Source organism: Dendroctonus ponderosae, unplaced genomic scaffold (assembly GCF_020466585.1).
Source record: "Dendroctonus ponderosae isolate FM_Combo_2020 unplaced genomic scaffold, Dpon_F_20191213v2 Dpon_F_20191213_7, whole genome shotgun sequence".
In the NCBI taxonomy this organism is placed as follows: domain Eukaryota; kingdom Metazoa; phylum Arthropoda; class Insecta; order Coleoptera; family Curculionidae; genus Dendroctonus; species Dendroctonus ponderosae.
In genome coordinates, this window is record NW_026018916.1 from 8,470,530 (window position 1) to 8,487,678 (window position 17,149).

Here is a 17,149-nt window from a genome sequence, read left to right on the forward strand (position 1 = left end):
AAAATTTCAAACTTTTAATGTTTCATAGTAATCAATAATTAATATAATAATAGAAATAGTAATAGTAGAAAAACTATTGGGAAACATTTATGTAGATGGCTTTAATGAAGAAATAATGTTAAATTTAAATAACAAATCGCAATTAGCCAAGCAGCTAGATGAATTATATACGCAACTTTTCAAACCATGAAAGTCAACAAATCTAGGTAAATCTTCAAACAAATAAGAAGTTGTTATTAAAAAAGTAGGTACTTTAATATTCAAAATGCTTCACACTGAAGTTGGAAAGAATCCATTACAAATAGCATAAGAATCACAAACTCACAAGAAGCAAAGCTGGAAGTCCTAAAAGCTTGTCATTGTAGCGCAATAATTTCCACAATTCATAAAGGTTTTTGTCCTCTAATATTTAACAGGACGGTTAGGAGCCTTCATGTTAACCAAAAAAATATCTCTGCCTGTCTGCCTTCTCTGCACCTTTTGATTGAAACATTACTCCATGTAATTGCAAGCAGGCCAGAACATGGCACAGAGAAAGCAACAGGGAAAAATCGGTAGACTGTTAGAAAAGTCACTTCAGTAAAAATCTCCGTAAACTGAAAACAGCAAAAATTCTCAAAAAACGCACAAAAATGAACCAGATTAGGGACATGGTTTGGCAAAAATCTAAAAAAAATCGAAGCATTCTCTATAGGGAACTTACTCGACTTTGGTAGTAGTGGTGGTGGTCCTATGGGGTACACGTCACAAGGGGGCAACGGGAATGCACGAAAAAGGAGAAAAATCAAAATGAAAAAATGGACTATATACAAAAAAAATAAGTGAAGTGTTTTTGTGTACTTTTGGATTTTTTCCATTTTCTACTCGTAGTTGAGTTTAGTTGTGTTTGTTTATACGTTTAGTCGCTTGTTTAGAAGACTTTTATTTGGAAAAACATTAAGTATCGGATTTTTCCAATTCAATGGGATGATAAATATTATTGGCAAAAGGTTTTCTAAATTAAATTTTTAGTTTTATTATTTTTGGAAATTATGTGTGTTGTGCAAAATATTTTGCATCAGTTTTACTACATTTGATATCCAATAATTATGATAAAGGAAATAATAAGTTTTAAAATAATAAGTTGGTGATACAATTATATTTTGATCAGGTGTTTTTGGTTAATTTTGAAGGAATTTTGGAAGAAATCACCTTTAATCAGACGTTCAAAGTTTATGTTTTGAATCAAAAAATTGCTCTAAAAATCGGTTATGGTTAACAATCTTGGTTACATTAATTAAAACTTTTTAAGTGATTTATATGAGAAACTAGCTCCAGGAACACCAATATTTAAATATTTTGAGTCATGCACTAATGTTAGTAATGGTAAATAACTATCTTTTGGTATATGAAATTTTGTATTTAATTTAAACTTAAATAAAATAATTTGCTTTGTAATCGGCAAATTAATAAACTGATTGTTGTTTATACCAATTTACTGAAAAAATTATTTCTCAATTAGTGATAACATAAAAAAAATGAAAAAAGTTAACATTGTGTTAAAACATGTAGGTACAGGTGAGTTATAGTTGATTAGGTATAAAAAGAGCACTCGGTGTAGTTTAGAACAAAAGTGTGAGTGAAACAAAACATTGATTACATTGTTTATGTAAAAAAAGTTTTAATTTTGTAAGTATTTTGGTTGTGTGGGTTTGTTATCACAGAAAAAGAAACACTGATGTTGGATGGTGGGTTGCACACTAGCCTACAGTGGGGTGGGAAACACATACGGTCTGCCTACAGTACTTTTCTACACTATACGTTCTAGAGATACAGGGGGTGATGTAGAAATAGTTTCTGTACAGGGGGAACGTAAAAAACTTACGTTTTTCTGTAAAGAGAAAATATTAAAGTATTACTATGAAGAGTTAACAGTATAATGGTTTGCTTTGGTTCATGGATGTATCTATGCCAATTGGTAATTGAAAATTTCGGTTAAACTAACTAAATGCTTCATTGTGATATTATTCAATATTGCTGATGAAGCAGTTAGAAAAGTGATGTGCCAATATTACTGTTGTTGTGGCGAAAACTGGAAGTATAATTTCGAGTAACATCTTTTTTGGTTTTTCCTTTTTTTCTACTTACGTCTCAATGACTTCCTCTTCCTCCTCCTCTTCTTCGCTGTAAAGAAAGAATAAATGATAGAATTATCTTGTGGTTCTACTCAATTTAGTGTTTAAATTTTCATTTGTGAGTAAGATATGGTACTTACGAGTAAACTTCTTCGTCGTCGGACATGACTGAAGGGGATCAAAACCTCTGGAAAAAAATTGAAGATTTAATTCGAATTTTATACCGCCGAATAACTAAGTATCTAGTTACTTATACTATAATTAATAAAATGACGATCAATTCAACTCATTGCGTTTTGTGGAGGTTCAGCTGATTCCCTTTACATAATATTTAAGGAAAGCCAATCCTGAAAGATGAAATTCAAACCTCCTCGACTCGGACTGTATTTGGCAACATCTATAGAGCTTTCAGAATATTTCAGTTATTTTCAGAACCGCTGAGCAGCAAGCTGTTTTGTGTTCTAAAAATAACGGACGTTTAACATAAACTGCTGACGACTATTTTGTAGCCAGTCGACGAAACTAGAATGAAGTTGTAAATGGCAATCTATGTCTATTTGCGAGCATGCTCTTGATTTGTGAACCTGCCGATCGAGATTAGAAACAGTAGAAGTTTGATACAAAAAATACACTAGGCGCTCTATCCTCAAATTATGTCGGCACTATTTTGAGCATTTTGGTTGAAATGTGAACATTTTTCATGTGGTTTATAAGGGTTCTTATATATTTTGGAAATATCTTCGTTATTTGATTATTTTACAGTTTTTACTAGTTCAATCAGCCCGGAAAAACTGCTTCAATTTCAATACCTTGTGAAACAGTGTATGAAAGCTGCCGTTGTTATAAATAGGTATGCAAGTTGCAAGAGGGAATTTAAAGTCGCTTGAGATATTTGCCACTTTTTGTTAGAATATTTTTTTTATTAGAGTTTCCCCTCACTTCCAATGTTCAGAGACAAAGGAAAAGCCAAACATAGTATGTAAATATTTAAAAAAATCAAAATGTCGCTTTAAAGTGTCCCATGTGTAATTAACTATGAATAAAACTGAGTTTAAGTCTTTAAACTGAAAATATGAACATGCCATTCTCATTCACACATTTGATATTATATTAGTATAAGCACGACAAATATGTTGTACTTTTGTAAAGATTTTGTATTCTTGCTCATGTATTCAGATATACGTAAACAATAGACGGCATTTGCTATTCTTTAAACGTTTTAAAATAACTCTGTTTTTCAAAAAAAATTTTAATCGATTCTAGCATAATAATCATTTGAAAATATGGGTAGAAATATGAACTATAAATAAAGAAGAAACAATGAATCTCAAATAGCAAGTTTTGCTAATCTAAGAAGAAACTTTTCAAATGTGTGGAACTTTAAAACAAATGAAAATGCAGCAAGAATAGTTTGTAACCTTCAGCATCTTGCCAATATATATATTTATAAAATATAAGTTTTTATCGAATTGTTGCGATGATTTCATTTGATTTTTAGAGCACTTAGGGTAGCAAACAATATGGTTTTGTAAATATTTTTAAAAGTTGACAAATTCAATTGCTGATTAATGACTATCTAATATTGCCAATCGAAATGCTTCAGTAACAGTGAGACTGCATGAAATGAAGACTCAAGTGTGAATGAAAAAGTTAAACGTTTTAAACTGAAAATATAAACATGCAATTTTCTTTCAAATATTTTACGTTCTATTTATCCAATCACAATAAAAATATAATATTTAAGCGGTATGGTTTTGTGAGTGTATTTATAGTTTAGTATAGTTAGTCATTTATAAATTTCAAAGCGAAATGCTGCATCATAATTTCTTGTATGAAAAACATACTCCATTGCAAAGTTTAGTATTTTCAGATAACATTAAATTTATACCAGTAAAGGCTTGTATACAAATAATATCAGATTCGATTCCAATTAGTTCGGCTGTAGAGAACATTCTAGTGCTTATTATTTTATTTAATTTTAATAACCGGATACGGTTCCAGCCTCCGGATACCTGTTTGAAATACTTCATACAGTTGGGTAATTGCTTTTCTGTCAGACTATTTAATGAAGGCTTTTCAACTCAATGTTTTCATGTTGTAACTGCCGGCAGGATATTATTAATAGTTCCAAAGCGGAATTGCACAATTGAAAAACAATTTAATAAAACTTTGGTTTCCTATGCAGTCCTGATATTTTGCGGAACGGACTAAGAAACCGACAATCGACAAATGTTGCTTGCCAGGCTGAAATTGAACTTTCATAGTTTTCCCTTTAAGATCTTTTTATTTCAATTAGCTCAGAACGGATAAAATGGTACTAAATTGCGCTCCTAATAGTCACTTCCCATGTACAAATTTTTAATTTCTTTAGAGTCGGGTTTTTTAATTTCTTGTTTCGAGTGTAGTCTGAATTGATGAAAAACTGGATATAATCTAGATAGAACAATATTCTCTCAACAAATATTATTGAAATTTAAGATAAATTGTGAGAAAAAGTGATTTTTCCTAATTGAGTGGAGTGGAAAATCATAGTGTCACATTGTAAGTATCTATTCGATAATTTGCGGGTCATAAATATTCAGATAAACCACAATAGTTTGAATGAAACCGCAGAAAATCTTCCCAGGCGGTTTTATTACTATTTTATTCCACAATTTTTTAGTAACTAGTTAAATTTAAGGCGTCTGAAATTTAAACGGCGAACTTAATTCAACTGCCGAGCTTTTCAGTTTAAGCTCTTTCAGAGTGAAATTTTCCTGGTTGGAAAATGGAAAATTTTATTGCTTTGGATTAAGCTTTCAAAATTTATGAAATCCTGATAGGCGGCGGCACAAACTGAGGAAGGCGGACAACCTGCCCATGTTAAAAATAAAGATACTAAGATAATAAAGATATATTTCTTTAATAAAGATATTCAAGAAGATTATTTTATTAAACGTTAAAAAACCTATTTGTAATTACAGAATGTATCAATGGAGCTTTAATTAATGGATTTATGAAGGTACAATATTTTTAATACAAAAGTCTGCTAAGCTGCGAAACGTAATTTTAATCTTGCATGAAAGGTCCCAAAGGTTGAAAAATCTGTATTAAATATGTAGGTTGTATGTTGTTCGCAATTCTTGTAAATATTTGAAAACATGAACAGAAGTTGCAATAGTTGCGGGAAAAGCATTTAGCTCAACTATCACTTTTATGCTTTTTAAAATATCCAACAAAATAATGATCTGGATATGTAAATTTATAATAGATATTTGCAGGATAGACTGAGATTTAATATTTGCAGGATAGATTAAAAATTTGTATGTGAAAACCGGTTTTGCTTCAAACCTTGCTACAGATTTCAGTGGGACCCATTATGTTTCATCCGATCAAGCATTTTTCATAAAATGGAATGTTTAATGTTCCATGTGTTCGTTAAAGTGATCTAAAATTCCTAATCACTCGGACTAGCTACTATCTTTACACTGGGAGAGTTTTCAGTTGCTCAAGCAGTGAAGGTTACTCCAAGTGCAACGCAATACCCTTAAAGGATCCCTCAAAGGGAATTCCCAAAGGGTTAGAAAAGTAGCAGGAAACTATAACAGTGAAACAGTAAACTGCGGCACTATTTTCCCTGCTTCTATCGATTCAAAGCGTTGGCATAAACGCACCCCCGACATGTTAGGGTTGACTTCAAAACGTGAATTTATATCGTTAAACAAGCTCGACTCAGTGATTGAGAAAACAATTTTATAATACAATAGTATAACAATCCTGAACAATATTCTACGCATCTTGAAGGGTAATAAATGCCTTATGCAAGTGAAGAATCAACATTCTTACACCTTCAATCATAAAAATGCTTAAAGTTGCGCAGCAGTATAGATGGTTAATTAGTTCGGGCTGAACAAGGCAAAAAATTGGGTCTAAATCATAAAATAACTGCAATTAAACCAATTAAAGCAAGTTTTTATAAGAAGACCGTAAAATTCTATGATTTCTGAAAATTACAACTGAAACCTAAAGCCCATAGAAAATAGTTAAGTGAAACAAGATCGGTTGATATTTGGGGCGTTTCTAATTTTACTTTATTTTTTTAGCAAATTTGCTTTATGTTGCGATATTCCTATAAGTAGCGAATTACTCAGAAGGTTGTTGAAACGCTGATTAGAAACACATAAACTCTGCCTTACTCGCTTTGGATGATTTTTCACCTTCCCACACTGCCACCCTACTGGAAAACTCACAAGTCAATTGAATCGAAATTTTGATTAACAAAGTTTAGAAAATTAAATAAGTTTGTATCGAGAACGTCAACCAATTAACTTGATTTATTAAAAGTTTGTACATTTTTGCCTCTTGAAGTTTAATTAGAAATTCCATCCATAAACTCTCCTGCTCAAAGAGTTAACTTTTCTGTACCCAATATTTTATAATTATTTCTGATCATGGAAACTGTACATTAATATGTACGACAAGCAGCCGAATAATTATTCAATCACTGTTCGGGTCGGGCTTAAATTCGAACCCCATTATAGGGCCAATTTAAATCCATCCCCTTTGTTCAGAAATGCCTCGTTTATTTCCGCACGACCCTTATGCAGGAGGGGCAAACTTGTTTCGTCATCCCAAACAGGAAAGCAGAAAATAGATGTAAGTCTCATGACCTAAATTGGGTTTTCATGGGCTGAAAGGGCACTTGTGGACAATGATATATGAATATCCAAGTGTCCTTAATTAATTGGGTTCATTTCAATTAGCCAGACGTGGTTTAATTTGATTTTCAACATGACCTGTTAAAGAGAGCCTTGCCTTCAGGAAACCCTCGCTAAGTAGATAATGAGATGGAAATGTAAATATCTGTTAAAAAGATTAAAATGTAATTATATTTTGAATTATATGGTGTGGTGTTGGAACATTTTATAGAGGAAGAAAAGCTGCTGTTGGAAAGTAAATCAGACAAATAGTTTAATCTATCTAATTTATCATGGGGATTTATCAGCACTCTCGGCGCGTTTTCCAACCTCCAACCAAGAAATTGTGAACGTGGAAAAATTGCAAAATATATTCCGCATAAAAAGCTTAATTTTTGAAAGCAGCGAAAGGTGCAGATAAGCAAGCATCTGTTTAATTAGTTTAATATGTTTGTAAATTAATAATCGTTTTTTCCGGAATAATATTTGTTTGCTTACTTGAGAACCATCCCTTCAAATTGCGCCTATGTATGAAAACAATTATATATTTTATAAGGTTATATTGTTGTCATAATATGCAATATTTAATGCAAAAAATAAATAAAAAGTGATTTAAATACAGTATGAAAAACAGATCATGTAGTGTTCGATAGCACACAATTAAGAAAATTATAATTTGTTGAGACGTCAGAGTTTTCATTTTCATTAACAAATTAATTTTGATTAAATTTTGTAATGTAATTAATATTTACAAATTAAATTTGCTGTAAAACCTTCCCAGCTTCAACTTCGTCGATTTGATGTTGATATTTGAATTAATCGGAAATTAAATTATTGAGTTTATCAGCTTCAATTTATATCTTACAGAAATCTACCAGCTATTTAAAACTTCTCGCCTTCAATACAAAAAAATTGTAATTAAATTTCTAATATACACAAGAAGTTTGGTTGGTCTTTCAAATTAAAAAAAATATTTAGCTTCAAATTGCATTTAATTATAATGATATGTGTGTGTTTTATCTCAGAATTTACTTGCTCACTGTAGCCAATTTTCACAACTGGACCAAAAATTATTCTAATTTTAAATAAATAAAAAGATTTACGTGTTTGGTGACACCATACTAAATATATTTAAATTAATAAGTTTTTACATATTAATAACACTCAATACTGAAATATATTATTTCCATGTTATGTTCAAACAACAAGCGTGTAAATTATGCCATCAAGAGGCAAAGAGTCCTATTGTTTGTTTTAATAAATTCTAGTTTGCTTATTTTATTTCGATACTATCTACAGGAAATACACTTAGAAGATGAAACTGAGCCGTTATTGATATTATTTTGCCATGCAAATTTTAAACCTGGAAAATTTTAACTGCTTAATTAGACGCCCTACTATGCACGGTAACGTTCATCGTTATTTCATTTACTAGAATAATTCCTCGCTGATTTAAACATAATGTATATTCAGTAGATAAATACCTTAAGCCTGAAATTTTAAAAGATATATTATTACTAAATAAAATTAACATCGCTAGAACAAGGAAAAATTGCCGATTTTTTTTAAATTTTCACGGTTTCTTATAGAGTCAAATATAAATGTTCTTTCTCAAGAATTTATGATTTCCTGCTGAAAGACGCTTCCGAATTTTGCCCCTCCTGCAAAACGAACATGAGCTCTATAACTCCACTCTCAACAACCAACTTCAACCGTAAAAACTCCCTCAAATTTCTGTTTCCTTTATATTGGAGCCTCTTTTGGCACCCTTAGCTGCACTTCTGAGCTATACACGGTCCTTTGAGTACGAAATGCTACGTTTCCAGGCTGTTGTAATGAAAGCAGGCGATCTTGCCATTTCTGATATTCTGATAGCACTTGTGCCGTTCCTCCACCTTGTCCTCAAACTTGAGGCTCTATACAATTTCGAACTTCCCTCAAAATATTAAACGCGACCCCAATATAAAGGGTTACACCCCACTCTTGCTAGTTTCCTGATAAATGTAGCTGAGCAGCGCTGCTTGACTCTAAGGCATAGCGCGCTGGATTGACAAAAGATCGCTGTTCTGGTATGATTTTCCAGGATAAAACTGGAGTAGATCAAATTTGACTCATTAATTTTTTAATGAAAAGGAAGGATTTTTGTACATGTTGTTCTCGTGCGCTCTACGAGCTAATAAGTGACTTTCAAAAGTACATTTCTCGGATTTGCTACTAATACTTTCCTTCATTTATTTCGATTTAGAAATTCGAGAAAGTTTCTTGTAGCTGTAGTAAGCTGGGTCTTGATAAAATTATATGCAATCCTTTGTTTCTAAAACTGAAAGAGAAATGGCAATATCAGGCCCGCATAAATGGAAAACTGTATGTGGGCAACGGAGAAATTATTTTCCTTTCACTGTTAAGGGTGAACGAAGATACAGTAAAGGGCTGTGCAACCCCGGAACTTGCTATGGGACATTGTTAGGCAAATTCACGAAAACATCGAGTAAAAGGAACACATAGAGTTTGGGGTGTTTCCAACGCTGCATGTAGATATTAGAGACTTTCTTTTCATTATTTATCTGTCGCTGACCCACATTTTTTAACTGACGCTCAAGTGGCGAAGCTTTAGTAATCCTCAGTGAGTTTTGCATTTTTTGCACATTTATTGCACTATTGGAAACCTGCCTGCAGTAAACTGAATTGTAGCTGACTAATCCAGGCTGGCGCTCTAACATTATGTGCCATTTATGTTCTCCTATTCCTAGAAGCTGAGTTAGAGCTATCTGAACTTTCGAGACCATTTATTAGACATACCGAAGGTTTGCTCTAAAATCGACTTTTTATTGGTAATTCGTTGTTGAAGGGTGTATGTGTTTTAAGCTATGAATTTTCAGTTGATTGACTGATTTCTTATAAATGTTCACAAAGTGATTCGAAATAATTGGGCCAGTTACAGGATTTTTGCAGTGTTTTAAATAGTGTTTCTATATGGTTAGGAAGATTTAGTTCTAATAATCAAACAGTGTAATTGTTGAGTAGAGCTGAATCAAAATCTATTTCATTAAAGAACGCGTGCATAACAATAATTTTACCCTTAGCTGGTGAGCCCTTACTATATATAAATAGTTGCTGGGCTCTAAGATCCTACAAAACATGGAGGAATCTTTATAGTATCAGGAAACCATAAATCTCCGGCAGAACTGAAGCTATGTAGCTCTATAATAGGGACGTACTGACTCTCTGAAGGAATATGGAGCAATTTCGGACAGCTCTATGAAAATATCAGGTAGTCGGAGAGCAGAAGTGCTGCAAACATTATAGAGCAATATTCGGCTCAGTTCTATAGCTTGCTTTGATATATCCAAACATGTCGCACATACGGCTGAGTATTTCGAACTTCGAATTTCAATGGTTGGTGAACACGTGAAAGGTTTGAAAATGAACGTCCAAACTTGACCCTAAGGTCAAAGTTTGCCAGGTAAGGTAAAATCTTGAAAACAGAGCGAACAGGATAGCATGGAGCAACCGTGAATATTGCGTGGGAAATAAAACCAGAGAAGCTGTTTAGCTATGTGAATGAATTATTAGCGCAATCATTCAAAAGCAGGCTACTGAAATAATCGACCTGCTAAAAATAATCCGGCTGTAGGCCGAGTATTACTTCATTTCCACATTTTTATGTGTAACCTGAAGTCAGAACGATGTTATAAATAACCGGGGATTTGCTTCGAAAATAGCTATCCAAATCACCGCAATTGTGAAACATCGTTTGACGTTAACCGTTTTAAGATGTGCGGATCTGTTTCGTAGATTTTACATCATTCCGAGGAATAGAGCATTTGAGCATGGATTTATCGACGAGCTAAAACCGTTTTTGCTTTACATGCCTTTCCCGGTTAGGGCCTCAAAATTGGGGAGAAGTTATCCAGTTCCTGGAAATGGACATTTATGGATGCTTAGAGCGTTAAGCAAGCTTCATACATATTTTTTTACGATTTTCAGCTGGCTATGCGTAACTTATTTTAAGTCAAAAACAGCCTATGCTTAAGATTTTCATACCTGTAGGTTAAGGACTACAGAGTTCAGGTTACAGTCAAATCATTAAAAACCGAATTTTTTTAAGTGTTAAATTTGGAAAGTAAATGACTACCAAGGTTACCCATATAAGGTTCCGTTTTTCACCTGAATGGTGATGTAGATCTAGAAATAACACAAAACACTGATAGACACAATAACAGTTAGAGTAGGATTGATTGAAATACAGCAGGAAAGTCAGACAAAACGCACACAAAAAAACTTACAAAGAACAAGGAAAAATATGGCGTATCCAGGAGCACCACTTAACTCAAGGAGCCCGCAGTGACTGCTAACGAAATTCCTGAAAACCCCACAGGAAAACGGACCTTAGCAGGAACGGCGCACGCAACTGAAATGGAAATCCTCCCACGGTTTCGAGTTATTTTGGAAATCGCAGATTTTTCGGGTGGCAGGGAGTTACGTTACTTATGCGAGAAACGATACGCGGTACATTTTTGGCCACAGATTTGACCTGTTTGGAATATCTCAACTGCTCTAAATTTTGTTTCAGGAATCGATGTGTTTATATTGTTTTTAAATATAACGCAGATTTCATCCTTAATATGCCTATAATATGTCATAGTCGGAGAACTACTAACTAAGTTACTGCAGCTAAAGTTAACTAAAATTATCAGCAAATAGCTAATATTCGGCGGAGTGTTTTTGGGAAAAAGTTTTCCAAATCCGGTTTGCTTAATTTATTTACACAGGGTGATCCGAAAATAAATTACGACCACCAACTTAATGCTGGTTTTCAAAATAGTGAAGTTTAACGGAACGAGAAAATATTTAAATTCCTTGATTTGATGGATATGGCGATAGAACTCATATCCAAATAGAAGCAGCTCAATTATTTAATAAAATACACCGAGACCGTCCCCTTATAAGGAGGTGATTAAAATAAAAGCTAAATTCAGAGAATTTGGTTATGTAAGCTTTTTATGAACTATTGAGATAAACTGGTTTAAAAATATAAGGTTTTTTTTGAAAAACGGGACAAAGATAACTTGAGTAATTAGAGAAAATACGAATTAATTATACTCGGCTTAGCCTCGGGCGTCAATTTTAAGCAGTGGCGGAACATCGACTTTCCTCGTCTCTTGTACCGTAATATACTGTTAAACTCTTTCTAGACGAAACTTTGCTAGTTTAAATGAGATTTTATGAATTTTTAAACATATGACACTTACTCCTGCAAAATCAACTAATTTTTAAAAATTTATTGCCTTATCCTCGATGATGGTAGCAAATCGAAACTTTGGCAATTCATGAAAGAGACTTTGCCTTTTACAATAAAATCCTTGAAAAAATTCTCGCTTAATTCTCACTGAAGATGCGAATTTTCAAACATAGAAGGACATTTTCACTCACGAGAAACTAACCAATTTGTGCAAGTTCCGTTAAAAAATCAGTGTGAAATTTCTGATGACGGTAGCGAATAGAAACTTTCAGGAAGTTTGAAGCGGATCTTGTACTCTCCAAAGAAACTTTCGGAACGTTTCTTGCTTAATTATTGCTTCAGAAACACATTTTTGAGACTTTTGTACCTAAAAAATTTTAAGAGCTTTAGTAAGCAAAAGGAAAAATGGTTCCGAAAATCCAAAACAAGATCCTTATCAATTATCAAAAAAGACATAAACAGAAAGAAACGAGAAAACGCAACACAAAAAGTGACTAAAATAAGAGATAGCGATGGTATAATGGTCGACAACCCGACGGAAATAGTAGCTGCTGCTGAAACTTTATTTTATGTTTTTTTTGTTTTTGTTCTATTTGTTTTCCGAAAAACGGCATTATTGTGGCTCCCTGGATTTTTTGAAGTATGAAATTTTTGAAATTCAATTGCATATTTCACTTAACAAAATATGAAGTCGCCTAAAATGAAGTTAAAATTATGTACACACGTGCGACGTTCAAGTTAACGTTAGATTTATTTACTAATTTTAGATTTAAAATAAATTTCATTCTCTGGATTTGTCAGAAAGTCACTTATAAGCTCCACTTTTCAACATGAATTCCTTTATTAAATTTTTGTTCAGAACCTTGAAGTTTATAAACTATTAGCGAATGGAAAATCGTTTTTACTTCACTTTGTTATAGATAAGCATGTTGGTATTAACTTTTCTGCAAAAGATACTGCCAATATCTACAAATGATTTTATATGAATTTAGTGGATCGTCAGTCAACTTTTCAGCTTTCATTTTCATAACTCTTCTCCTTTTAATGTTCGTTTAAAACTTTTATTTCGCATAATGAGTGCCTGCCTTCACTTCTTTTCTCAAAAATTCTCGTTTCTTACACATTTTAGTTGCATGCCTCTATATACGAAACGATTATTCATCATGCTATTACTCTGTTTGTTGACGTAAAATTAAATTTTATTTGACAAATGTGTTTCAAATAGGTTTCACTGAAATTCCGGCTAAAATATTCGATTCAAAGAACGTGAAATGTTCATCTTTTCTGTTTTGCTTACAATAACTTGATCTATTTACCGAATTGTCTGAATTTTGGCACTAGAAGCGACCGTGGGTTATTATTGAAAACGCCTCGGATAATTTCTATTCTATAAATATCTGAGCGCCTTGTTTTAAACTATTATAACATCGTTTAAACCATTTATATTCAGTAAATACTCAATAATTTAGTTTTATCATTTATTTAGGACTATTTAATACCATTTAAACAAATATTCAAAACAAAACGTCGGTTAAGGAAGCCTACTTCTTTTACTCTTTGTAGGTCCAGGGCCTATTTTTTCACCTCCTTTTCTTAATTCCTGTTTGAGAAATTGGTTGCAAATTTCGATTTGGTCTAGCCAACGAAAATAAATTGTCCTTCTATCTCAACACAATGTTCTCCTCAGAAGTTCAGTCTTTTATTGATTTCTGCAATGACGAATTTAATACCTACTAACTAGTTTAGCTTTGCCTAGTAGAATCCTTGGCAGCTTACAAAGCAGTCTTTTAAAAGTGAACTGTTCGGCTTAATCTATCGGTGGAGCTGCATTGTATATAAAGTGCAAACACGTGCAACGAGCTGATGCTAATCCTGCTCCTAAATGAACATTTTTGAGCAGTTAATGAGAAGCAAACACTATAATGAATTGGCTATTATTATAGGTTCATTTTCATGGTAGTCGGCAAATCCAATCAGAAAGTCTGGCACTTGCTTAAGTGGTATCTTCTTTGCCAAATGCTAAAATATGTTATCAAACATGTTAGTTTGGTGTAAGTAATTGCATAAAAATAACATTATACGTTGTACAGCAAGTATTTACAAACGATTTTTTTCCTACAGTTTTCACTTACTTTAATTTTCCTCCTGCATTTACAAGGCTTTTTTTTCTTTCGAAATTTTCGAACATGTTTCTTTTTTCGCACATTTTCATGTTGGTCTTCGCTAGCTTGAGGAATAACAGTCTCAAGCGTTTTGTTTAGAGTTAACATGTCTAGGCTGCCATTAGCGACATTTCTTTTCGTATCCTCATAGATTTTCATTTCTTCTTCTCCAAATGTTTTTCTTATAGCTTCACTTAAATATTACAATAGTTTAGTGAGATTTTGTTGCGAGTCAAAATAACTCGTCGAACTTTACAATTATTTTTTAGTTCGTCAATATTTAAATTCCCAGTTAGTTAGTTCATGTTTGGCAATTTTTTTTGTGAGTACTTCCATAACTCCACTGTTAGCAATCAATTCCAAAAACACAATACATAATTCAGAATTATAAAAACATTAAAACTTTAAATATTGAAACTAATAGACTGAAGTGCAAATATTTTATCTGCTGTAGAATGCGAGAAGGAATTTGGCAATAAATGAAAAGCTAAAGGGCTAACAAAAATGCCATCAATGGATACTGAAATTGTAACTATAGGCTAACAAAAATTTAATGAAATAAACTTTGGTTGCAAAAATATAGCATAATTACTAAACTAAACATAATTAAAATTTACAAATGTATTGTGTTAGTTATTTCTAAATAGAGACTTACTCTTTAGGCTCCTTGCAATAATTAAGGATTATGTATAGAATACTACACGGCACTTGACAACATTCATCAGCGATAACTTTTCGATTTTTCCGGTCCATTGGAACAACTAGAAAAAAATTACAAACCCAGATAAGTTTACTATGTCGACACCAAATTAATGCCGAATAATCTAGAACCATGCTTACGTCCAGAAATTTTACTTTTCCTGCTAAGTATTATTTTCTGAAATCTTCATATCAATTTGGAAAATGTGATTGTGATATTTTTGATGCCCTAGTCGGGACTTACAAAAAGAGTCGACATTTTTGGATTGTGGAATACTTACTTATTTCAGTCATAAATTATTACGTATTTTAATTACATACCATCCGCGGGTCCATAAAAAAATTGGCAAAAGTCGTGCAGTTGTTCAGTAAGTTTAGGACCACAAAATGTCCCAGGTGCTCTGAACGGCGAATTTGATTCCATGGATTGGCAATCACTGACTTCTAAATTTAGTACTATTTGTAAAGCAATAGTCGTCGCAAAAGTGCGAATTATCATGTTAGTAGTGATCCTAAAACCAACATTGTTCAAAAACTTTTTTCAGAAATTCAATTTTCTAATATTTTGAAGGCAAAGTAGTTTTCAGAAGCAGTTGAAAGTGGAATTTCTGAATGGAAAGGAATATTGATTAAAAACTAAAGTGGGTACTCGAAGTAGTTTTCATAATTTATTACATATTTCATTAACACTATTACAACAACCCTATGAGTAAAAATTGAAACTAAATTTCTGGATCTATTGTTTATAGGATGCCAGCCGCATTTACTTACTCATGTTTAAATTCAGAAATCACACAAAACATCTTTGTACATTTCAAGCCATATTTATACTAGAGTAAACTAACAGTTTTGCTCATATTTATACTTGGCCTTCCATTCAAATTTCCTATTAACTCCTAATCAACCATAACGTATCAAATAACAAAAAATCGTTTTCCATAATTCAAATTTTCTGACATTACAATAACCAAATTTATTTATAATCTGTTTAATTTTCCGGGTCGGTATCAGATTACCAACACCGGAAATTCTCAAATTATCCGATTTTCCGCTATCTTTCTACCCTCTTCCTTTGTACAATGCCTCAAAAGAAAATAAGCAAATCTCAAAGGGGAAAAAATCGTATTCTTTGTGGTTATTCACTTTTCGCCAGTGACTTATTACTTCTCCTTTTGTTGGCATTTAAAACGCATATTCAATTTTTTATTCGGTTTATCCAGGCATGTATTTCTCTTTAGCTAAAATGTACTCTTCCTAGCAAGAATACTTTGTAAGGAATATCATTTCCTTCATTAATCTCCAGCTAACGAATCGATCATTAGAAATGTACAGTAAGAATGAGTGTTCTGGAGGAAATTTCCTAAGGTTCAATGTTTTATTTCTTTTTTTGGCAAAACATTCAACTACGTGAAATTTTAAATTTTGCTGCGGTTTGCTATTATACAATGATGACACAAAAATAAGTTTACTATTACTTCATCCTTAACATGCAAACATCAATTTCATATTTATTTTTTTAATTCTAATAATGTCACATGATTGTTATGATTACAAACGGAAAATGCAACGGTCAGACAAAAATATATTACATAAATTATCCTGCAAGTTCAATGTTTAAAAAGTCATCAAGGTAATACGGCTCTATGTTAAAAACAATCCAAGCATTCGGCTCTTATATTTTGTTCATGATCTTTTCTCCTATTCTATGTTTATCGATTTAGAAGGGATGGCTTGAATATAACTTTTTAATAAAGCGAAAAATGTACCTTCTCCCATAAAGTGATTATTTTTTATGTTTTAAAAATTTAGCTAGTTGACAAAAACCACCATATTCTTTTGAACACGTTTAACCGCAACAAAATGTTATAACACATTATATTGCTGAAACGGCACTGTTGGCTGCAAACGCCGCAAATGTTTTCAGTTTGCCTTCTCTCTACTTTTATAACAGCGTAGGAAAACTCAGTTTTTCAAACTTTTCTCCAAATTATAATATTATTCAATTCAGATCTTTAGCTTTTTTACATTTTGTTGTAGTATTCTGAATACTTGGTTTTATAAGTGTTCCATAGGTTTTGAGTTTCATCGTCAGTAAATGTTTTGACCATTCTCGTTATCTTCTTCCCACAGTCTCATTGACTTGTACTCCCAGATTTTCTCTTATTTCGTTAACTTCTATTCTGCCCCTCGAGTTTTTCTAAAAAAAATTGTTGCGATAGATTGTATTTTTTCTGCCTTACTATTTAGTATTAAATA

General features: G+C 32.4%; 2 protein-coding genes and 1 long non-coding RNA gene across 4 annotated transcripts in view; 1 reads left to right on the top strand and 2 right to left on the bottom strand.

The window, feature by feature from the left end:
* The window catches only part of LOC109546187 (ras-related and estrogen-regulated growth inhibitor), a 128,590-nt gene that overhangs the window by 49,951 nt on the left and 61,490 nt on the right, over positions 1-17,149 (top strand). The window contains exon 1 of one of the 2 annotated variants that reach the window (XM_048668151.1): positions 15,461-15,534. The exons of the other annotated variant lie outside the window; for it this stretch is intronic. The gene's annotated coding sequence lies outside the window, so the exon portion shown is untranslated. Of the gene's footprint in view, positions 1-15,460; positions 15,535-17,149 lie in introns of those variants that run through there. 2 annotated transcript variants of the gene reach the window in all.
* LOC125505104 lies at positions 704-11,183 on the bottom strand. Its single transcript, XR_007281921.1, has 5 exons — positions 11,077-11,183; positions 2,255-2,301; positions 2,128-2,163; positions 1,865-1,870; positions 704-730 (listed from the first exon to the last, which is right to left on the bottom strand). It is a non-coding gene; the product is annotated as an uncharacterized LOC125505104 (long non-coding RNA).
* LOC125505101 lies at positions 13,524-15,706 on the bottom strand. Its single transcript, XM_048668161.1, has 5 exons — positions 15,665-15,706; positions 15,215-15,405; positions 14,850-14,955; positions 14,165-14,387; positions 13,524-14,051 (listed from the first exon to the last, which is right to left on the bottom strand). Exons 1-5 carry the CDS (start codon positions 15,694-15,696, stop codon positions 13,950-13,952), a joined length of 654 nt encoding a protein of 217 aa, XP_048524118.1. The 5' UTR covers positions 15,697-15,706; the 3' UTR covers positions 13,524-13,949.

What these genes read in the sequence shown, in the direction of transcription:
- LOC125505101 (XM_048668161.1), bottom strand. Translation starts at nt 15,696, where the DNA reads ATGTTTTGTGTGATTTCTGAATTTAAACATGA. An exon ending in ATTTCTGAATTTAAACATGA is followed by an intron (nt 15,406 to 15,664) that starts GTAAGTAAATGC and finishes TGTTGGTTTTAG; the next exon opens with GATCACTACTAACATGATAA. An exon ending in TTTTTATGGACCCGCGGATG is followed by an intron (nt 14,956 to 15,214) that starts GTATGTAATTAA and finishes ATTTTTTTCTAG; the next exon opens with TTGTTCCAATGGACCGGAAA.